General features: G+C 54.5%; 1 protein-coding gene across 2 annotated transcripts in view; it reads right to left on the bottom strand.

The window, feature by feature from the left end:
- DCLK1 (doublecortin like kinase 1) overlaps positions 1 to 23,623 on the bottom strand; it is a 211,403-nt gene that overhangs the window by 30,207 nt on the left and 157,573 nt on the right. For both annotated transcript variants that reach the window (XM_090257975.1, XM_090257976.1), the window contains exons 6-11: positions 20,275 to 20,362; positions 17,734 to 17,842; positions 14,011 to 14,068; positions 13,410 to 13,529; positions 11,306 to 11,452; positions 1,922 to 2,055 (exon numbers count right to left, since the gene is read on the bottom strand). In XM_090257975.1, the coding sequence (XP_090114101.1) occupies positions 1,922 to 2,055; positions 11,306 to 11,452; positions 13,410 to 13,529; positions 14,011 to 14,068; positions 17,734 to 17,842; positions 20,275 to 20,362 (656 nt within the window). The remainder of the gene's footprint in view (positions 1 to 1,921; positions 2,056 to 11,305; positions 11,453 to 13,409; positions 13,530 to 14,010; positions 14,069 to 17,733; positions 17,843 to 20,274; positions 20,363 to 23,623) is intronic.

The raw sequence follows: 23,623 nt of genomic DNA, 5'->3' as shown, positions 1-23,623 counted from the left end.
ACGCCAGAGTTAGCAAAGTCTGTCCAGGACCAATTGCGGGGCAAGCTCCTCGTTCGTTCTCCTCTTCTAAACCAGACCCAATAAAACACCCGACCACGAACACTAAACTAAAGCCTACGGGCCCAACAGAACTCAAGGAAAGAGTAATAAAAGAGAGACCATCTCGGGCACACGAATAAAGCCGCAGCCGTGCGTGGCTGGGCTCGTACGGAATCAGAATCTCAGTAAGTGAAGGGCTCCAGCGAAAAGATGTATTCTAGTCGGGTCGATTTTAAGTTCGGCATGGACCCCTGAGACTGTCTAACTCCCTAATTTTAGAAATAATGACATAGAGGACAGTGTCCAGTTTACAAAGCACTGACATAGGCCAGCTGACTTTGCCCCAGCAACTGTGTTTTACCAAATAAGTATCACTGCTTACTTTACAGAAGAGAAAACCGGGGTTCAGGGGGGTAAGTAACTTCGCTCAAGACCTCACAGCTGGTCAGTGGCACCAAGGTCTCCAAGAGCCCGACAAACCCTCCTTCTAGCCCGCAGGCCTCAGGCCCCGGCAGCAGCAAACGGGGCTGTACCGCAGGGAGCCCCGGCACGAGGCCAGGCTACAGAGCTGGCCGCCCACGCCCTCCGAGTCGACGAATGGCAGGTCCTCATCCCTCACGCGACACCGTAGGGACTTCCCTACTAGGATTCCCTTGTCACCTGTTCTGTACTCCTCCCTTTCTGGCCTGCGGTCCAAGCAGAAGGACAGCCTATCTCCAGCGGGCCACTGTGGGCCCTCCCTAGACCGCCAGCTGCGGTTTCACGCGGCTGACGGGAAGCAAGAGCGGGGCTGCGTTTGCCTGGTGGCCGCGCCTCTGAGCCTCCTGCGTACGGAGAGCGCGGCAGGCCCTGCCTACGAGGCTGGGTGAGAAGCAGGGCTCTTTGTGAGAAGAGCCTTGACTCCCACAGACCCGAGTCTAAGGCCTGACTCACACTGCTCTGCCGTCATGAGCTCACAGGATGTTCAGTCCTCAGGGTCTGAACTTATCCATCTGCCAAAGGGGAACCATAGCACCCACTGGAAGAGCAGGAATTAAGTGAAGGAGCTCAGGGCCGGGCGGAGAGTTTGTCTGTAGTACCAGGCCAGCACCCCTTCTCTCCCCATTCTAGAACTTTCCATTCTTCTACCGTAGCTGCACACAGGGGCAGGCAGGTTCCCCGTGGCCCTCTGATGTCTGAGGGGGTGTGTACCTCGCAGGTAGTCAGTGGTGACAAAGGGGCCAAACTGGACCGATGGGATGCCGAAGGCCAGCTGGGTGAGGTGGCCGCGGATGGCGTGGCCCAGAGGTGGTGGCCCCTGCACACAGCACTGTCTGCTTCTCTCGTCTCCCAAGGGGACCCCGGTGCCACGACTGGATGTTTCTCTGACAGTCTGAACATTTCCTCCTCGGGGGTTAATGACTACTGGTCTACCCTTATCCAAGGCCGAACGGAAGCCTTAAATAAGACTGCAGTCATTGGCAACTTGATTGGGGAAACAGAGAAAAAGGCTCCCACTTTCAAATTAAAAAAAAAGAAAGTTGTCCCTGGCTGGTGTGGCTCAGTGGATTGAGTGCTGGCCTGTGAACCAAGGGGTCACCGGTTCAATTCCCGGTCAGGGCACAGGCCTGGGTTTGGCCGGGTCCCCAGTTGGGGGCGCGTGAGAGGCAACCATACATCAATGTTTCTCTCCCTCTTGTTCTCCCTCCCTCCCCTTCTCTCTAAAAATAAATAAATAAAATCTAAAAAGAAATTATTTTTTTTAAAAGTTGAGAGAAAACCTGGTCGCTAATACTGTCTGTCTGGGCAGGACCGAGTGGGCCCCACTCCTCCCACCCTTGGGGCAGATGCGGGAGCTCGTGGGCAGGCCCCGCCCTTCAGCGACAGTGCAGGGAGCACTCACCCAGTCTCTGCGATGATCTCTGGGGCCACGTAGGTCGGGGTGCCACAGACTGTGTACAGGGGCCCATCCACGATGGTGGCCAGTCCGAAGTCCCCCAGCTTCAGGGATTTGCTGCCATCCTGGTGCTCATAGACCTACAGCGAAGCACGAGGCAAAACCGACTTCACCGAGAGCTCAGGGCCTCTGTGCTGCAGGCATGAGGGGCACTGGGGTCTACACATCACGTATGCATCGCAAAAGCATCCGGCAACCAGGCGAGGCTGCACGGAGGAGGGCATCTTTCCTTAGAGGACGGCAGAATTAGAAGCGTGCTGAGCAATGAGCAAGTGGAAATCCGCAGAACAAACTATGATGCGGTCACACAGTTGGACGCTCCCTGGCCAGTGCAACGGGGATGAAAATTTGTGTTCACCAAAATGAATTATGCTTGGGAATGAGGACAGTAGATTTCAGATGGGTTTGCCTTAAACGTCCATTAAAGAAAACACATGCACGAAGGAAAACGGGGGTCCGTGGCGTGTCTGTCTCTGGGTAGTAGAATTGTGGGAGTTCTTTGGTTTGCTTCTCCGTAGCTGATGTCTCTATAATTAAAACTGATGGACACAGTACAGAGAAACACAGAAAGTCTCTCGTGCAGTATCCCCAATATTGAACGTGATTACCTCTTTAGTACAAGAAGCTTTAAGAATGCAATTCTTTAGAAACTGAACAGGAAAACCTACATGTGTGTTGAAACACTTAATTTTTTTTAAACAAGCAATTGAAAGGGATATTAACATTTCATTTCACCTGTGGTGATTCAGAAAGATTTACCAAGGGCAGAAAGTCAGCATTCTGTCCAGTAAAGTCTCCCGTCTTTCACCCAACAAATTAAGCAAAGGATGCACGTGACCACAGGCAAGTATTTCCACGGCTGTAGTTCTAGCCCCGGAGCCAACCAAATGAATCTGCTCGGAAAAGAATCCCAAACAACTTCTCCTGGGTCAAAGGGAGGGTCAAAGGGCACTCAGTGCCCTCCACTGGAGCCAGTGAGATCCAAGAGAACAACAGTGCAAGGCTGGTATTCCCAGCAAAGGCAGGAGCTGCCGCAAGGGGACGGCGGAGTTTCCCAAGTACTGGGTTGGCCAAAAAGTCCGTTATGTTTTTCTCTGCAAGATGGCACTGGTAACGCTTAGTTCCCTTTTAGTTCATTCAAAACAATTTTGTTAGACAGTATGGTGACAGCTGTCCTATCAGCGTGCATTAAAAAAACATCAAAATGGGTGAATTTTTGTGCAGCCCTTTGAATACTGAAGATGGGAGAAGACATGCAACATTTTCAGTGTGTTATGCTTTATTGTTTTAAGAAAGGGGAACACGCAGCCGAAACACAAAAAATATTTGTGCCGCGTGTGGAGAAGGGGCTGTGACGGAGCAAACGTGTCAGAGGTGGTTTGCGAAGTGTCTTGGCACTACTGACATTGTGGCCAAATAATTCTCTGCCGCGGGGCCGTCTTATGCATTGGAAGATGATTAGTAGCAGCCTGGCCTCTGCCCACGAGAAGCCAATAGTGGGAGATGGCCAACCTACTCCAAACCTGTAAATCAATAAAGTACCTGTTGGAAATGAAAAATGTATTTTATTGTATGGAAAAAACATAATGGACTTTTTGGCCAACCCGATACATCGGAGAAGTCCTTCCAGCACGCAGCAGCCCGCGCTCCCCCGTGGCCACGCTGTGGTCAGCACTTGCGACAGCAGCGTGAACCGCTGCGCAGCCAGCCCACGTCCACGCGGCAGGAGCGCCTGCCCTTCCCGTCCCAGGTCCACCTGCCGTTACAACGGCAGACGGCCCTTATCTAAGACGGAGACACCGCGTGGATCAGGAGGTTACTTCCCAGGAAGAGCCTTGTTATTTACTTCCTTAATTCCATTTGGTTACCAAACACCGTTCTAACGCGCAAAGTAATCTCTTCCTTTGGTGTTCTGTTCGGTCCAGACATGGTGAGTGTTGTGTGAGATTGTGAAGATTTCAATTTCCACGACTCTGTTTACGTGGCATCCACGGCTTTTCTCTACCCACGGATTCCGCAGCCACCTAACCACTCCAAGTGGGGCCAGAGCAGGTGGGGGCGGGGCCAGCGTAAGTCACATTTTAGTTCTGAACGTGACCACGGAATTCTCGTACATGAAGCAAGGTCTTATTTCTGAACATCCACCTTTCGATAAGAATTCCATCTTACCTATGGCCGTAGGCCGATTGTATGAATGTCGCTGAACAATAAAACTCCAAGTTTCAAAAACTAAGAAACAACACATTAGGAAACCTATCTAAAATCCAGAAAAGGAGGATAACCTAAAAGTAACACTATTTCTTAAATAAACCAGTTCCACTAAAATAAAACACCTAGAACCCATCGTGTTGACGTTGTTTTTCCCCCTTAATTGTGCCTCCAAGGCTTCCTTCTTCTGCTTTGGAAACCACGCGGCAGAACTTTCAGGACCATCAAGAGGTGACCGCGATGCTTGCGAGAGACGGTGAGAGCTGAGAGACGCAGGCCTAGTGCATGTTGTCGAAACCCTTGTAGACACACGTACATGAGAAATCCTTCCGCAAACACGTTTTTGCAGGAGAGCAAACGCCCAGGCCTCGCGCTGGTCTGACTCGGTTCCTCCCTGTGTCGCCTCCGCCCCGCCGCGTTCCAGAGAGGAGAGCAAAGGCGACGAGCAGAGGTGTGGGCAGCCTGTGCCCGCGAGCGACATCCCGGCGCGAGGAGAGCGGGCCGCTGCCACTGGACTTGAAGGCCCTCCCCAACCATGACGCGCGCGTGAGGCGGGAGCACCGGAACTGCCCATCACAGCACAGTCCCAACATGAGAGGTAACTGAGCGTTCCCTCCCGGCCCCTTTAAGAAGTATAGATGCGCGCCCACATTTTAAACTCCGAGGGGCTATTAAAGGGAGGAGGATTAGTGTGAATTACCCGGCACGTAGTGCTTTGGCTGTTTTAACTAAGCAATAAAACCGGGTAATTGTGCACGCTAATTGAATGCAGCCCACACATAATTGTAGGTCGCCATATGCACCCCATTACCATAAAGACCGCCAGCGCGCACTGCAGATGGCTGCAGCGGGAGAAGTTGTTCTCCGGGGTTTATTATATGGCCATAAAGACGTCCCGTGCTCTGACAGACTAGACGTGCTAAATGGCAACACTTAGGAGAAAGCTCCCAATTAGAAGCTGAAGGCATGTCCCACCAAGAACGGAGGGAGCGAAAGGTCAGGGGCTGCGTTTTTGGCCCACTGGGGTGTTTTTACACAAGGGTTTTCTTCCTTAAAGAAGCGTTTCGTTTGTTTCTTTTTCGTTTCTTTGGGGTTTCCCAGTAGCTGAACAGTAGAGGTTTGGGCGTGTGTCTGATTTCCCATGGATTAGAAACGGACACCGTTTGGAAAACTCTTTGAAAACGTAAGAGCTGATCTAAATCATAAAAAGGCAGCCGGTGGCCATCAGGTAACAGGGGAGTTCGCCGCTAACCTGAACCCAGCCAACGGTTTCTGTCATTCCCGCGACAGGGACCTAAGCAGCGGCTAACGTGACGGCTGCGCTGGGTCACACCCGGTCCTCGATCTCGCTGTGAAGTCACAGGAAACCCCACTGAAACCCTGGCCAAAGAATCCGTAGGCGCCCCTCGGCTGCTTTCCACGGGGAGCTCGGTGAGCACTAAAAATGATTTCACCAAATAAAACTGAACAAAAGTGGCCTGAAATCGACAAAGCCATGGAAAAAAAGTCAATTCACTTTTTAACAAATTGGGTTCTCCTTTAAAAAGACATTGATTTCCTCCACCCCAGTCGAAGGCCTTTCTGATTCTTTCTAAGGAAAATGGGATACTTGCAAATCTTCCATCCTTAAGAAGGAAAACATCCCAACTTCGATACAGAGAATTATTTTGCAAAATGTACTTTATGGCGCACATACCTGAAAGCTAAATCTCCTAGGAAATAAAAGAGAATTATTTTTTTTAAATCCCATTAAATACCTACAAGTACAATTTCTAAGAACTCAAAAGTGAAATGAAATAATAAAATAATGAAAGTTCTAGGAAGTCAGAAAGAAGTAAGCCAGGAGAGCCATGTTAAAGGAAAGCATGGAAGAGCGTTGCAGACTGTCACCCCTGGGACGTCGGGGAGAGGGAGAGCGGACGGGGACTGGGGGAAACCCGCCCCCCATCCTCTCAGCCGTAGGCTCACGGAACCCTCTGAGGCGGAGGTCCGTGCAGATGCAGCGGGGTGCGTAAGACGGGCGCATTCTGGGTTCCGCGAGCCATGGCGTAACCCCAGGATGTAGCTACGGCTGCGGGAACTCAACGTCACCGCCATTTTTAACAATTGCATCACACTGTTGCCATGTGAGTAATAGCGCATGTGGCACTGTGGGAAGATTACAGGAGACGGAGAATTATGCAGGGAAGGACTGACCCTCACCCATGGTCTTGACACCTGGCAACGGGCCTTGTTAGCGTTTGGAAGCACGGACTTTCAGAGCGGTCTCGCCCTCCCTCTCGCTCTCTTTCTCTCTCTTCATTTTCCCGTAGATGCTCTATCCTGAAGCTCTCACATCCTCCACTGGGCAGCCCGGTGTGTCCTGCCTGAGCGTCACAACACTCCACTCTGCCCGCCCCTTCTCCGGCCCCGACACGGAGCGTTCAGGTCCCACACCACAGCGGCAGCGGTGTGAGCAGTCCACGCCATCTCCTGAGGGCGACTCCGTTCTAGGGCAGGGCGTCCGAGGCACGTCAGCAGCCTTGGTCCGTGTGTCACACTGGGACTCGCGCTGACCTTGTGCTTGGCCGCCTGCCTTTGACTGGGTCACGCCACCTTTTCCCACTGCTGCTTTTCCACAGTGGTCGTTACAACGGCTCCACCGAGGCTGCTGTGTCCTCACGGGCTTGTGGTTATTTCCTGGTGAATTCCATCTCTCTGCCTTGGGACCTTTACAGAGCTAAAGATACTTCTGGGCCTTAATGCTGTCACTGGGGTCACACACCTGCACTTCGGCTCCCTGGGAACGCTGACGAGGGCAGAGCGAGGACAGACTCTGGTGAGACCCAGGGCTCCTCTCCTTCGGGTGACCCCCAAGCCACAAGTCCACTCACGTTCATCGCAGAGACCCGGGAAAGGCTTCCTGTGAGGCCCTTGAAGTGCAGGGCCCGCCAAGAATGAACTGGCCTGCTTTCCTATCACCAAACGAATGGCGGCCGGGACTCTGAGATGCGAGTCCCGCAGGCCCCCTGCTGTCTTGTGAGCTCAGGGCTGCCTTGCACTGGAAATGAAGGAGAGCCGGAGCACGGCCTACTTGTGGAAACAGGATATAATCCATTTAGTAAAAATGAGGGTCGTGAGCCACTCAGGCCATTCTTGATGGCCAGGTAGGAGCAGGCACAGAACTTACTAAAGGACCGTTTCTGCCCAAGAGCGATAGGGTTTCTGAACGTAAACTTTGAGATGACAAGAAAATGTGTTTATTTCTGGAATCTAACACAAACGAGTGATGTGAGTTATGTTTTTGCCAGCAAGGGCCTTATCTTTCCTCGGGAAGTGCTATCTGCATGTACCTACCACGAAGGCACCCTCCCCGGCACCCTGGCGGGCACTGGCTGCCCTGATGGTCTGTGGCCCAGGCTGCACGCTTGCCACCTAGTGGTGGCCCGTGGGAGCGAGTGCAGTTGATCTTACAGTCAGTTTGCTGTTTTGTTTCGTTTTTGTTTGCAACAAAGCAAACTGTTCCTTTCAGCCCTAAACCGCCATGGCAGCTGCCCGCGCGCGCACCACGGTCCCAGGCGCACATGCAGCGGGGAAATCCGCTCTTCCGCATCCCGTTCAGGGAGGTGCGGACGGACAGAGGCCAGTGCGGGTCCTCAGAGCGGGATGGCGGAGAAAGGACTCGGGCGTGTCGGGCGGGGACAGGCCCCGTCCTGTGAAGGGGCTCCATCTCCCACTCTCGCGTCCAGCGTCACCCTCTGCCTCGTCCACCTGCCATGAATCCGTTGTTAAAACCGCGCGGAGGCCGTGGCCAGAAAAAGTGACGGTGTCACCCAGGTGTAGCAACAGATACATCCGTTGCTAGCGTGTGCTGAAAGGCGGGAGGAAAATCAAAACCCCTGCAAACACACAGCTAGTCATGACCTCGAGCCTGTGCACCTGACGTACGGAACAACATTTAAGAAAAGGGTCTGCATCCCTCCGATCCGCTGTGGTCTGCAGAGCAAACGGAACTACAGAACATCTTGGGCATAATTAACTTGGGCAAACAAACGTAGTGATGATACGATAACAAAATTGTAAAAGGCGTTGCTATTGTATCAGTTCCCAACTGTCACCTCAAATGTGGCTGGGAACACGGCTGCCGCTCAAATCACGTTTTCTCATTAAAATGCTTTGACCCGACCAAATACTTGGACTGGAATAAATCTTTCGTATGATCACAATAGATCCTTAAGGGCGAGCTACAACATTTTTGTATTGTCCTATACGAATTAAAATTTAAATTCTGAAGTTTTTCTGCTACACACTCAGACTACATAAAATGAACTCTAGAGCTGAGTTATTTATGAATCATACTTTGCTAGTTATAACAAATACTTAACTAGCAAAAATCTTCAGTAGATTAAAAATTTAGAAGATTTTGAGGTCCCTTAATAAAATAGCTTTATTTATTTGATAAATTTCCCTGTATAAGAAAATGGATTTTAAAATCTTTATATTAAATTTATTATAGTATTTTTCAAAAATAGTCTTTAGCTTTAATTTTGCCATGATAGAGCAAGTCCATGTAGAGTAAACAGTAACTTTTAAAAACCATGTCAAAAAAGAAAAAAGATAATTTTTACAAGATACACTTCTATTGTTGAAGTTTTATTTTTAGGGATAATGTAATTTTTATTACAAGTAAAAAGGGACTAAAAAGGAAGGGAATGCACAGCTACGTGTTTTCCTTTTCTCTTTATAAAATCCCCTTGAAGGAGGCTGAGACGAGTCCAGGAACTCGGTCAAGGTCATGAGAGCACCCAGAGGAAGAGGCAAGCCTTTGGCTTTGACCTTCTGGGCATCCGACTCCAGAGCCTGAGCCTGGGAGTGGGAACCTCCCTTCCCTCTTCTCCGCATGAAGGTGAAACAGTGACATTGGCGGAGGTCCGCGTGCAGTCAGTGATGTCGTCCTGCTTTGGCTCAACTCACTCCAGCCTGGCGCCCGTTCGATCCCGTAACGGACGCGGCGCCGCAAACCTCGCCCGCCCTGCACCCCCCTGCCGCAGGGCGTTATTTTCCGGGAGCAGCCGACTTCCTTCCCTTCCTTACACACGTGTGTTGCAAACCTAGAGCATGAATGGCTATGATGGTGCGCGTGTGCACACGTGTGGGTGTATATGTTTCACCTCCTTAAATTAGAAAAGAAAGAAAAAGGAGAGAACTTCTTTTTCTTTCTGAGGAATTTAAAAGATGTCCAAACGCGTGCAAGACTTAGCAGGCTTCCTGCACGTTGTAATTTTAGTAACGAGGCCGGCCGTGCCATCATCCGCGGCGCTTCCAGAAATAGATGACGCTCCGCCGAGAAGCAAACTGACTTGCCCGGGTGGGGGTGGGGGGGACTGAAACTTTTCCAGCCCTGACTTTTCGGAGCGTAGAGAAGTTTCCAACGAAGGCCCGGCTGTGAGTCTGTCCCCCGGAGAGGCTCCCACATGACTCAGGAACAATGAGTGCCGGCGGGGACAGAGCGACGGAGGCGCTTCCCCGAGGACAGCGCTTAGGCTGCTGCCGGACTCGAGGCCCAAGCAAGTCCAAACGCTACCCTTTGACCTCAGCCGCCCTCCTCAGCCAGTAGCTGCAAGGTGACCCTGTCATTGCCACCAGCTCATTGCTTGTGCGTTTCTTGCTTAAATGCCTGGGCTTCCTACTTGGATGTCACCGCCATGACGGTGTGTCCCTCTTCCCGGGCACAGTACTTGGCACCCAGGTAACGTGCCGTAAACCACGGGTCTGTCCTGGGCGGTAAGTAGTCCAGCTGTTCACGCCTGAGCCCTGGGGTGGGGCAGGGCTAGGGCAGAGCTGCCATGGCCGTGGGCAGGTCCTCGCCTGCGGGGCTCTTGCGGGAATTCCGTGAGGCCGTGAGCACGGAGCCCTTCACACCAGCGGCGCACCTGACGGTTCTCCACCCAGCCGGTCCCATGAGCCTCCGCTGCGAGGCCAGGGCTGGGCTGCTCGCCGCCTTCAGACCCCGTTGACGCGGATCAGGCGGGAGAGCCGGCCGCAGGCACATCTGCCCGGCACCGGATTCCTCCCGTTTGCTGGGGCTGCAAGGAGGCTCAGGAATTTGCATTTTGAACAGGCATCTGGGAGTAATTCTGACGGAGGGGGATCTCTAGACCACCCTTGGAGAAAGGCTGTTTTAGAAAGAGGATCCTCAGTTCCCAGAGTTCTGAAAAGATGGACAAGCTAATAGCCACGTGTAATCCATGGCTCTCGGGGTTGGGTAAGGGGAGGAGAGGAAAAACGACCATCTTGGGGGGTAAGTCGAGTCGATTCACTAAAGTTCCAGCCCCGACAGCCAGCACAATTTGTTCCTGCCTTATTCACCGGGGGTAGCTCCCTGATGCCCAGTCTGTCCCCCAGTTCAGCCAGGATTTCCCGTTCACGACAGACTCGGAAACAGCACCCCCTCCGTGCAGGGAGAACCCTCACCGCCACCCCAGAGGTGGCGGGGGTGCGGGGCTTTCACACAAAGCAAACCAAAGAGCTGCAAGCGGGGCCAGAATGTCTCTGACCCTCAAACTCAGCCCTCACCAGGGTTCCTTCCAGGCGGAGGGGCTGGAGGAAGACCCTGGGATCTACTCTCTCGGCTCTTAGACCACGCGGGGGTGAAGAGAAGGTAGGCTACGGCTGTGAGCACGCACACGGGACGCAGAATGAGTTCTTGCATTATTCTGCCTCAATGACTGTGATTCTCCACGCCAACAACTGTAACCCTGCCTTTGCCCACCTCTGCCTTATTGGGACGTCCCTTGGGGAGACTAAGAGAAACTCAAAAAGGGCTCCCCCCACCCCTGCAAGGAAAACTCTCTAACATACAAGTGCTGTAGATAAATAACAGGTGTGTCAACAAATGTCCTCGTGACCCTTGGCCTAGCCCTCGGCGTGGGCCAAAGCCCTGGACCCCGAGTGGGGTCCCCAATCAGGTCTCCATCTGCCAGGGAGTGCTCCCAGCAGCACGTAGGTCCTCGCAGATCCACATAAAAAGCCAGCTTCCCACCAGGCAAACCGGCCTCTAGGGCATTGTTTTCAGAGAAAGCGGGGAACACAGAAACGGAACCCGGGAGCCGCAGCCCCGCCCGCCTGCGCGTGGGGACTCACCAGCAGGTTCTCGGGTTTGATGTCGCGGTGCACGATGCTCAAGCTGTGCAGGTACTTGATGGCACTGGCCAGGTTGTACAGCATCCCGCTGGCGTCGCGCTCTGTGTATTTGTTCGTGGACGTGATGGCGTCGAAGAGGTCTCCCCCCTACAGAGAGACCAGCAGGCAGCGCGTGAGCGGAGGGTCCCCGGGAGCTTCCTGGCGAGGGACTGGCAAGGCTTCACAGCACGGAAGGGCCGATGGTGACCTCTCTCCGTGCAGCGAAGGCCGTTTCTGCCAGAGCTCAGAGGGAGAAGTGGGGGCAGGGAGTCTCCGGCCAGCGAGGAGGGCAGGGGCTTTGTGACGCGTGGGTGGCAAGTGGCAGATACCTCCTACCAACTCCCAGCAGGACTTCCCATTCCGAACCCCAAGCTCCCCAAACGAGAAACAGGTCATGAAGCCAACGGTACCCTCCTGCCTTGTGAAGCGCGCACACACACACACACCCCCTCCGTTCGTCCTCCAGACCCAGCTCTCTCCAGGGGCTTCTTTCTAAGACACAGAGAAAAGGACCAGGAACTGCTGCTTCCAAGATGAGAGAGAAAGAGAGGAAGGAGGATGGAGAAATCTCAAAGGCGGTTTCCTAGGACCATTACGAGGGAGGACCCAGAAAGACCCTGGAATTTATTTATAAAACACCGAATTTATTCTTACGTGTTGAAACATCAGTCCCCTTCAAAGTCCTCTGTTTGATGCAACACACCTATCGAGACATTTGTCCCACAGCTCAGAACAGGGTCTGAACTGGTCGATTCTGATGCCTTTTAGTGCTTCTGCCATTTTGTGTCCCCTCTTCCACATCAGCAAAGTGTTTCCCTTTGAGGACTTTTTTCATCCCAGGAAACAAACAGAAAAGTTGCTGGGGCAAGATCGGGTGAACAGGGAGGGTGGGGCGCGGGGCTCAGGCTGTTTTGGGTCAGAAACTGCTGAACACTCAGCTCGGCGTGGGCAGGTGCGCCGGTAAATCACCCACCAAATGCGTTGAAAGAGTCTTCAAATACATTCACTGCCGCTGAACGCAGCCTCTCACAACGACGCCAGCTGGTACACGTATCCAGATGGGCTCCTAGAACGCTCACCTCGCGGGGGACGCCTGGACTCCCAGGGGCCCTCCCTCCGGAAGATAATTCTGGTTCTTTTGGGGGGTCCTCCCTCATATTCAACCGATCGATGCTTCTCGCCCTCCCTCCCTCCCTCTCTTTGTAAAATCAGTGGGCACGCCCTCAGGTAAGGATGAAGAAAAGAGAGTCCGCGTGCGCAGTGCTGGTCCCGGCCCCAGCCCCAGCTGGCGTGACGGCGCACGCGGCTGACGCGGACGGTGGTGGGACTCACTGAGACACCTCGCAGCCCTGCAGCAGCCGCTCACACCATGAATCGGCTCCAGACAACACAAGATTGAGAAAAACACACCCCGAGAAAAGAGAGCTTCCTGAAAGCCACCATTCCGCGTTTTAACACTTCTAGTGACTAAAAGCTGCGCACACGAGTGGGAGGGAGCAGCCAGGGCCTGCGGCGACGGGCAGTCCTCACCGCCATTTTGCCCTTTCCGTGCCTATGACTTAATGGATAAACGTGTACTTTTGCGAGACGGCAGGAGAGGGCAACCCTCACGGAAAGGCGGTAGACGCTTCACGGTCCCGTGACGGCTGTGCTCTGTTTCCGTGACGCTGGTGACTAGAAGCTTAAAGCTTGTCTGTGATGCCTCCTGTGGCCGCAGATCGCGGGGACGGGAACAATTTCTCCTACAACAATAGCAACATCGATCGCACGGGTACCAACACTTCCTGTGTCACACAGACTGGCGGGAGCCATTCCTCTGATCCCCACAATATCACCGCTAGGGAGGCACGACTCTCTCACAGGTGAGGGAACTGAGCACAGAGAGGCACCCCACGGTCAGGGAGCCACCGAGGTCAAGGCCGGGACTAACATAACAGCCTTCGCCACGACGCCAGCGCACAGAGGTGAGAGGCTGACCACCGGTGGGAGGAGGGGAGGAGCGGTCTGTCTTCCACAGACCAGTGTCGGGCCTTGTATGGGTTTCATTGTTTTCCAAAACACGCACCTTTACCAGCTCCATGACAAGATAGAGTTCCGTTGGCACATCCATCTCTTCAATCAGAAGAACGATATTGGGGTGCTTCACTCTTCTTAAGATAGACACCTCGTTCTGGATCATGTGCTCCTGCCCAAGAAAAAAAGGGGTCTTAACATACACAACCAAACCCACTGTACTGCACAAAGGTCAAGGGGCGCGTATGTTGGTAAAACAGAAGGAGTCTGTCTTGGATTCTGGTATTCAGATCGCCTAGACTTGCCCACAGATGTGGAAGGTCCTTAGATGATACTTGTCATTTCAGAACTCATGACAAGAGCTACAAGTTCATGCAGCAGCTGGGAATGAAGCGTGAGGTCACAAAAGCAAGAGGAGAAAGAACCCAGACGAGCAAAGGAGGATAAAGAGCAAAAACAGCAGCCCGTCGCCCTTGCTCACTTGTAGGCCGGAACTGTTTATAAAGTTATAATCCAATTAGTGCATCACTCCCCAGCCCACCAAAGGCCGCCGTCGGGCTGAATTTACGCTCACCGGGGAGCTGACGCCTGTGTTTCTTTCTATCCCGCCCCCGCCCCTGATACTGTTTCACAAGAATAAACCTTCTACATACTTTGCCTCGACATTTGCTTTTCTTGATGATTTTCAGAGCGTACTCCCTAGCTGTCGACCTGCAAAGAGAAAGTTTCTTGTTTTAAAAAATAAACTTAGTTGCAGACAGATTAAATCATCTTGTTAAGGATTTCTATCGTATCCCACAGACCTTGCATGAGGGCATAAATATTTTGTGAATGACTCTCTTCTGTGTTTTCACAAAGAAACGGTTAAGCTTCCAGGGACTGAGCATCCGCACGGCCGCAGCGGTCCCCAGCCCGCTACCCCGCCCCGGGCCAGTGTCCCTCCGCCGGGCTGCCCGGCCCTGCCGCGGGGCCTCAAACAGACGGAGCGTCTGCCCGGCCTCTTTCGGGCTGCTTGGAGGTTCGCCCTCCGTGAAGCGTGGCTGTGGCCGTTTCTGACTGGGTCGCGCGCACACGGTCTCACCGAAGACTCTGCAGAAGCCGTTCGCACTCCAGACGCGGGTTCGGGGCGCGAGCCCGGGAGGTTTGCCGGAGAACTCAGGGCGGACGCGTTTGCAGTGCAGCTGCCCTGGCCTAACACGCGTCCTGTGGCTGGTTGCTGTGTTTGGGGAGTTTTTAAAAATATTCTGTGGGTTTGGAAAAGGGAGAACCGCCTCATGATCGTTCCTGCACCACAGCACCTGCTGAATTTCCGGCAACTGTCTGTTCAGGGCGGGCGCGTTCTGCTGGGATGGGCTGGCTTGCTCCGTGCAGCTCCGAAGGGCCCAGCGCAGACCCGAGCCGGCAGCAGCGGCAGACAGGTGAGCACCGCCGCGGGCCCTCGGGACGGTGGTGGCCCCCAGCAGAGAGGGCCAGTCAACGGCACACTCTGTCCACCAGGAAGTCACTATAAAGCCACCGCCCAGCCGCCTTGTCGGGGGTGGGGAGTCGAGGGGGGTGCTGACACATCCCAGATGTAGCATCTCGGAGCGAGGCCGTATCTGAACTTGGACTTGGCCCCAGGCTCTCGGACACCAGAGGGTTTCCCAAGAAGAAGAGGAGGAAGAACACTGTCTGGGAGCTAGCTGAGCCGTATTGAAGCTTCCTCACCCCGACTCGCTTCCCAATGCGCCCCACTTCCTAGGAAATGCCTTTGAACTGCAGGGAGGTCATTCCTGAGGCCTGAGCACCAGCCGAGACCCGTCACTGCCCCTGACCGCAGGACTGCACCCTGGGCCCCTGTGCGATCAGCCCCGGAGACCCGAGGCGAGGGTGACTCCCTGTGAGGCCGGGCCCGGCTCGGACCGCTTGTTCCTGCCTCTCAGCCCTTTGCCTTTCCTCTGTGGCCTCAAAGTGCTGCAGAAACGGCTTCAGAACAGCACGTCTCAGCCCGCCACCTGCCTTGAACAGGCCCGGCGGCTCCTGAGGCCACTTGGACGTGGCAGCCACGATCAGAAGATGCTGGCGTGGATCACGGAAAAGACCAGGGTAACAGTGTTATTGCAGCCACTGCTGTAGGACGAGTCTTCCCCGTGACAGCGCGTCACTGACAGAGGAGGGACGTCCTGGCTCCTGTTTGTACACATCCATCCTTCACAACATGGCCGAGCGCCCCTGCCAGCCACGTGCGCCAGCCACAGCGCCCTCCGTGTGCTTCTATTTCCTCGGACCTCTGGAAACTATTAAAAGAATGTTTTGTGGTACCTCTGAGGAGGGAGGGCACATGCCATATGTCCTCAGCAGGAGAGGGATACGGACGCTTTGGGGAGCAATCTGGTGTTTAAACCCTGAAGGTTCATGCATTGAGGCCCAAGATATGCACTCGGACGAAATAAACTCAGTGCCAACGGGAAGGAAATAAATGAGTTCTGGACGGAAAAAGGAGGGACTTCTGGTGGAGGGAGACCGGTGCTGTTGAACCGAGACGCCCCCCCGACCCGTGTGCCGGCTAGGACAAGCAGCAGGGGCCACCAGCCAGACGCAACAGATGACAGGCCCTGGCAGACGCCCAGACACCCCACAGGGGCAGGGCATGGCGACATGCTAACGATGGGGTTCTCTGCTGCAGAGGACGCGAGCGCTCCCCGTCAGTAAACGTGCCCGTGACATATGAAGTCACGTAAGCCCACACGCTTCCTCCTTTCGCCTCAGCGGTGGCTTTTCCGATTTAACTTCTGTCTTTTCTGCACAGGGATGGATGCGATAGGCATGGCTTTGGCTCGGCTGAGCCATGTTCCTGTGGAGCCCCCTTTGGGGGAGCAGTGGAGTACAGCAGTCAAAAGTGGGGGTCCTGGAGCTGGGCTTGGCTCTGCGCCTTGCTGAGGACTTCCTAGCCGAGCAATCTTGGGCTTCTTCATATGAAATAGAAGCAGTGCCGATGGCAGGAGATTATGATGATAATAACACGGCGAGGGCCTCGTCCGGGGTTTCTGCTCAGGAGACAGTGGGCGCTCCTGGCTTCGGACGCCTGAGGCCCGGGATGTGCTCTCTGGCCGGCAGAGACCCAGCAGCGGCCAGGCTGCGGTGAGGAGGCGAGTGGGAGGGACACAGGGCCGCCACCAACGACACCTGTCCTCCCTCACAAAGAACGGCTGCCCTTGGGCGCTGTCCCCGGCCCGGCGGGTCCGTGGGGGGGAGCGGAGTCTGAGGCCCCCGGCTTCCCCAGCGCACCCTGCCTCCATCGAGAGAGCATCTCCCAAAGAGCGGCAGCGGGTTCACGGGACAGGGCAGGGGACACTGGCCCAACGAGGGACGCCCCTGTTGTCTGAAGTCCCGCGCAGACTTCCAGACCGACTGTGCTTCTAACTCGGAGGCCCTGGGACAGGCAGCAGGTCTGCTCTTCAGGCTGAAGCTGCTGGTCTGGTCTGGGAGTTCCCTCCGCGAGGGAGTGGGGGGGGGTATGGGGGGAGCGCAGGTCTCCCCTGGGCTGAGGCGCTTGGTGGGCGCCCGGGCCCATGGGGCAGAGGCGGGCGTCAGGGAGCCTGCCCACCGTGGGGCCAGCTCCCACCAGAGAGGAGGTAGGCTCCCCTGGCTGCTCGCCCCACCCCGAGGGGACGCTGCGGCTCAAAGTGAGGAACCCCAACCTAACGCAGAGCTTAGGGTTCAAGGCCCCTCCCTCGGGTTGGGGCACTCTTCGTCATCACCACCCTCCAGCCACCAGCTCCCATCCTTGGCTGAGGCCCAGACCCCACGGATAAACCTTCCCCTCGAGACCCTCCCCTCGGTCCACGGCAGGACCCGGCCCATCCGCTGTAAAACATTTGAATGCGTTAAATACCATTTTTGCTAGGATCAGTAACATATGCATTTTAAACCTTTTCAAGGTTATTATATTTAATTTCGTAATTGTATGTGACATATATATATGCTATATATAAATTCCATAAAAGAATATATATCTATTCTATACAAGAATGCCTGAACTTTACAAAATGCCTCAAAAAAAGTGCAGAAAATTTACTCAATGTGTGTGTGTGTGTGTGTGTGTGTGTGTGTATATATATATTTTTTTTTTTTTTTAAATAAAAGGACTTACCTGAAAAATCTGGCAAACTTTTGCTGAGTACATTAAAGAGAAAAATCAAAGTCCTTAATTTATAGATTGTCCCCAGGAATCACTACATTTTTCAAACCTTTTTTTTTTTTTTTTTTTTTTAACATCTGGACCTGAGACAGTAACCGATTCCACATGTGCCCGCAGGCAGCCCACAAAGGCACGGTCCCGGGAGACATACCGCCAGGGTTTCCCGCAAAGCCGGATGCCAGCGGCCGCCCCTCACCTCTCCACGCACTCCTTGACCACGGCGAAATTCCCGTCCCCTATGGTCCGCCCGACTTTGTAGCGTTCCGTGATGGTGGCTGGGATCTGGAAGCCTTCCTCCGGCCCGTCTGAAAGAACCGTGAGCAGGCTTTTACTGGCGGGAAAGGGAACGCAGATACTGCACCAAGGGGACACGGACGAGGACCCTCTAATAGCCTGGGAGCGACTCGGGGCCCATGTGTCGTTTTCTGGGCAGGGAGGCCACCCCGTCTGCTCTGCTGACACCAGGCACTGCACACCTTCCAAGAAGACGTCATGGAACGGCCGAGGCCTATCCACCCCCACGTGTGAGAGCTCCCTGTAGGCTCTCTGCTGCAGGGGGCTTCTGAGGACCAAGCTCCACTCTCTGTCCTGTGTCCACGTGATCAAGGGCATCCCCTGCATCCCCAGTGTGGGCGCTGGAAAAGGCCACCCCTAGGTGTGGCCTGGGAGGGACTCCCGGCAGCCTGACGTGGCCCATGGACGTGCCGGCCGCCTGCGCCCGGACCCTCACTCCATGGGGGCCTCTGGAACCTTCTATAGGAACCGAGCCCCGAGGGCCGCCCTCCCCACATCAGTAAGCGGTGCTCAGAAAAAGCGCTCACCTGCGGGGCAGACGCTGCATTAAAGTCGCAACATCTATTATGTCTGTGGACAGAACGGTTGCGTAGGCCAGTTACGTCAGTGCCACTGACAGAACATGGTTTCCCCCTTCGAATGTGTTTCGAAATGTGTTACAAATGCCTGATAACGCTTTCTGTATTCAAGGCCATAAAACGAAATAAGCCACGCTTAGGTCGCACAGACATACAGGGTCACCGTTAACATCTGAGCGGTGTGCGAAAGCCTTGGACAGCTGTGCTCTCAATGGCACGCGCTTGAATGTCATGAACCCCCGCTCTCCCTCGGGCACCCTGAAGATGAAGTGGGAGGGCAGCCTGGGGCGCCTAGTCTGACCTTGACCCACAAACCGAGACGCAACAGTGCGTCTCAGAGAGAAATGAAAACCCCAGGCGGTGAACGGGCTTCCTCGGTGAGTTCTGGGTTCTCATTTCATCCGTATTGTAAGGGAATAACAAATGGAAACTGAGAATTATCCAGCGTCTGCGCGAGGCCCCCAACCCTGGCTCTGCGGTCATGACCACTCGGTTGGCTCCCCCACCCCAGGGGGCTAGGGCGGTGGGATTTCTGCAGAGCGCTGTACCAAGACAGGACACCTGCCTGCGGCCACGTCTGACGCGAGTGTTTCTGCAGCCTCGTCACTAGCAGCGACGGCAGTGGTTTCTAGGACAAGGGGAGAGCCGGAGCCAAGTACCCGGGGCCACCCCAGCCCCGACACCCAGCCTCTCTCCCCCAGGTGCCAACAGTGTTCCTTGCTGGGAAGACAGCCTGGGGTTCCTGACCTCCTCCATGGGAACTAGAGGAGAAGGCTGGAGACGTTTCAAATCCACCGCAAAGCACCCAGGTTTATAAAGCATCTCCCAGGGGACAGGCATTTAAGGCTCCCGAGGACGCACATCACCGAAGTGAGCACCCGTGGCCGCTGGGCGGGAGGTGGCAGAAGGTGTCTCCATCCCTCCTTCCGGCGGAAGCATTTGGACTACTGATAGAAGGTGTGTGTCAGGCGTCTGGCCTAGAAGGCTTAGCCTTGGCTCAGCAAGGGAAATACAACACAGAAGAAACTTCCGGATGGCTCTTTCATGGCGGCTGGGAAATCATTCTCACGTAAATCGGTTCCCTCACTTAACACAATTAAAGTGCTCCGCCCCCCCGCAAGGTACTTGTTTGGGGAATTGAGTCAAATCCTTTAAAACCAATGAGGTGCCTGCTCTGGAACGGGGGTTTGATCCTACAAGTCCCACACTTTCCTAACTGCCTTCGCATCCTTGGCCGGGGCCTGCGGGCTCCAGGAGGAGGCCGGCGGGGGTCGCAGCCCCTGTTTCACAGAAGGGGGACCAAGGTGTGCAGAGCTGAAAAGTCTTACTACCCAAAACGAGCCAGGGAGCTCGTGAAAGGGTCGGTTCTGGGGCCAGGCTGTCTGGCCCCGTCACAGAGAAATTTTAAAGCGAGTCAGTTCAAGGCACAAAGGCTGCCGCTGTCCCTGCCACCCGTCCGTTCTCCCTGGGAGCCCGGGTTTCCGCGGACCGTGTTCACGGACGTCAGAGGGCCGCTGCAGCCCGTCCCAGGGGCCAGCGGGGGCTGCCGAAAGCGAGCAGGATGTGGAGAAGCAAAGGCGGACGGGACTCCCTCTCGTCTCCGACAGCTGGCCGGCTGAGGCCACTTACCCGCTCAGAGGAAATGAAACGTCCCCAGATTAGGCTGTACCTTCCTCTTCCCCTTCCCACGGAGCAGACACAACCGCGGGCGGGAGTCCCCGTCCAGCCTGTCCCCTTGCTACTGCCCCCTTGGGTCTGCTGGGGAAGTTACGGTTTCCCGGGGTGAATCTCATCATCCTATCCTCTGCCCCCCCACCCCACCCCCAAACTGAGCGTTCTTTTTAGACAGCGAGCCCCAAGCTCACCGCCTTCTCCGGGACCTTCATTCTCGTCCATGGAGCTGCAGACTTTGGTGGACGCCAGTGAGGTAGAGGAGCCGCCATGCTGGGAGCTCTGCAGGGGACAGACCAGAACAGACGGACGCGGTCAGAACGCCCAGCCCCGAGTCCCGGGAGACAAGGGCACCCACTGCCTGGGAGGAAGGGGCGCTTTAGACCATTCTGTTCAGACTGTACCTCCTTCCCGCCCTGCAAACCAACGACAGGTCGTGTTGAACGGGTCAGGACCGTCGTCCTCAGTCTGGGTGGCCCATGACTTTATGTCCTTGCCTCAAAATGAGCGCCCTTCAGCTCAGTGTTCGGAACAGGCGGACTGAAGGCAGCTCCCCCCCCATTCTGCTGTCTGTCTGCCTACGAGCCTCAGCAATGGTGCCGTTCGGACCTCACGGAATAGTTCTCTATTCTTACCACGGAAAACTTTTCTCTTCTTTGTTTTTACGAAATAGCCTCCAAAAATTAGCCAGCCTTACCACATCCTTGGAGAAAGGTTAGAGAGTGGGTTTGTTAAGTCCACTTGGTGATGAGGACGCAAGCGCTCAGCAGGGTATCGATTATGTTCAACGTTACACAAGGTATCGGAGGCAAAGACGAAACGAAAGCCCATGCCTGGTGATTCCTCGAGTCTTGGGGGAAATTCTGACCCAAGACCCGTGAGAGCAAACAGGGTAACAACTCAATTAGAAGCTCAGGGGATGCAATGACATCAAACATTCAATCCTACGATCAGCCGCAGGGCGGAACTTTAACAATGAACGCGTCCATCCCTGCCTCTGTTCCTTGAAAAACCAGTTTGCACATTTCAACGCTATTCCTGTTTCCCTGCTTTTCCCACTGGGCTGGCCTGACGGGGAGCTGGAGGCGGTGAGGGGCCGCGGGGGCGCGGTGCCGGCCGTCTGTGGGGCAGAGAAGGGAAGAGCGTCTGTAGTTGGATGGACAACGAAGAGGTGGCGAGAGGCATCGTCGACCCCTTTTTCTGCGGCTTTCCTGCCTCCCGTCCCCTCCTCCCATCCCAGCCAACCTTCCCGAAGTCGGAGAGGAGGGGAGTTTTATGTAACCTCATTACGCCGACAAGTGTCTCGCAAAGGGTTTCACTTTCACCAACGATTAACATAATTGGGGGAACGCTACCTAAGTCCCTGCGGGGCCATTTGTATCAACTGCCACAAACCATGTTCCCGGGTGCGGCTGAGGTGAGCATGTCCCCTGCACGAGTTCATTGCAGCGAACAGTGGACCCCATTGGGGTAGAAGTTAAATTCACAGCAGTGACGCACCCGCTTCCTTAGAGGACATTCTAGAAGTTCTGTGGTTAGGCTGGCAAACGTCCCAACGGCACACAGTCTGTGTGGTGTGCCCTTCATTCCCCAACGCCATCAGAACCCACCAGTGACCAGCCGGGGACGTGGACCATGTGCCGTCACCTCTCGGCTAGCTCCCTTCGTGACCCACCGCAGACGAGCGTCCTCGGTCAGGCTAGAAAGAGGAAGTCAGAGTTTCTCCTGTGGGACCCTACATACTCACAACCCGCTGTGTCGCCGGCGTGCAAATGTGTCCATGCCTAAGCCCTGCTCTGAAACGAGGCAGGCGGGTGAAGCTGATCCCTGGGGAAAACAAACATTACCATTACCACGTCAGAGGGCGAGGCGCGCGTTTCCAGAGCAGCGAGGTCTCCGGTCCCCACGGCGCTGCCTGTGCGCGTCTCATGGTCTTCCAAGCCGAAGAGCGCGGAGATAGCTTCTGAAACGCAGACCTCCTCTTCTGGGCGTCCCTGTCCTTGAACGTGTGCCAGCAGCATCGCCGCGGGCGAGAAGTAACTAGACAGGCTGTGGTTTGGGGTGGCCGGGGCTGTCTTGCCACCCGGTGTTTCAGATTTCAGAATACAAGGACACACTCTTTCATCAGGCACCGGCACTAAGAGAGGCGTAGTGTCTCCTAGCAAAGATGCACACACTCAGTTCCAAACACTTTCCTCTCAGGAAGGACACCAGCTCCGCCACACAGCACTGTGACCCAGAGCACATGAAAACATCGTTTAAACTGTAATATTCATAAACGGCCGGAAGCTACTCACAGAACTGCCTTCTCGGCTAAGGAATTGCATTGTCCCGGGACCCCAGAGGCGGGGGCCGGGCGCGTGCCCGAGGCCGGCTCTTTTCTCCACCTGATGGACAGAAACCCTCAAACGCGTTCCAACTCTTTGAAAACAAGAAAGGGGTGAAACAATTTCGTTTATGTTTAAAATTGCTTACGTTCAACTTCCGGTTGGTGTTTTTGAAAACGGTCCCCGAGCCATTTGAAACCTCCTGCTGTCTGCAGTTGATAGATGACCGCGTTTCAAGACAAAGACTTATTTAATCACACAGAGGCTACTCTGACAAGGAGAAGTTCTCATCTTCTTCACTACGCTCAAACAGAGTAAAATAAAGGTATTCCGTCTCTAATGGTGCTCTCTCTCCTTCGCCCCCAAAGAAGTAAGGTAGTTAACATTACACTCTAATACGGTGCTGAGACAGTGACCGTTCGTGGGTGCACAGAATTACAGGGACTGGACTGAACCTTAAGTATAAGCAGCTCCGCCCGACTGCCACCCGGAAACCAAAGGCCCACTCCGACCATTCCAGCCAGGCAGCCCAACGGCTCCTGCACAGACACGGCCAGTGCCGGACCCAGCGGCTCCCGAGGCGGCCCCTGAGCTGTGAACACGAGGCCAAGGAAGTCCTCCCTCAAGTTACGCTGACATGACGCTGTTCTGCACTGTCCCCTGCTCGTCCCCGCTCTCCTGTCTGCAGCAGCCCAGCCCCAGCAGCGACATGAACGCCGCCACCTGGGGACACCCTCCGTGGTCCATGGATCTCGTGACAGCTAGTGCTTAAAATAAATTCAACATTCGAGGGGCACCCTGACCAGCACAGCGCAGCGCAGCATGGAACCGTCTTCCTGGGGAGCCTCACGTGTGTGTCCCTCTCCCAGTTGATGTCACTGAGTAAACAGTATGGCTCCTTGTGTATGCGTGTGACGATCCTAAATACACTTGGTGTTGGGACATTTTCATCATTGACCATCAGTCTGATGGAAGGATTTTGAAAACAGTAAAGGAAAAATGTGTATATTCTTGTTTTTAAAAATGAATCCCATGAGATGAAGCAGCCTTTACTTGTGACCAACAGAAGCAGAAAAGCCCACTTCTATTTTTGCATGATGGTCAAAATGACACCCATCTGCTGGTTTGATTTTTCTGAGCAGATAAATGATTTTACAGTACACAGGATGATACGATTTTGTGTTTTCTTAGATCAGTCTGTTAGTGCCAAGGCATC

The sequence above is a fragment of the Furipterus horrens genome, unplaced genomic scaffold (assembly GCF_987537825.1).
Source record: "Furipterus horrens unplaced genomic scaffold, mFurHor1.1.pri manual_scaffold_12, whole genome shotgun sequence".
Lineage (NCBI taxonomy): Eukaryota > Metazoa > Chordata > Mammalia > Chiroptera > Furipteridae > Furipterus > Furipterus horrens.
This window is presented reverse-complemented; position numbering and strand designations above follow the sequence as displayed.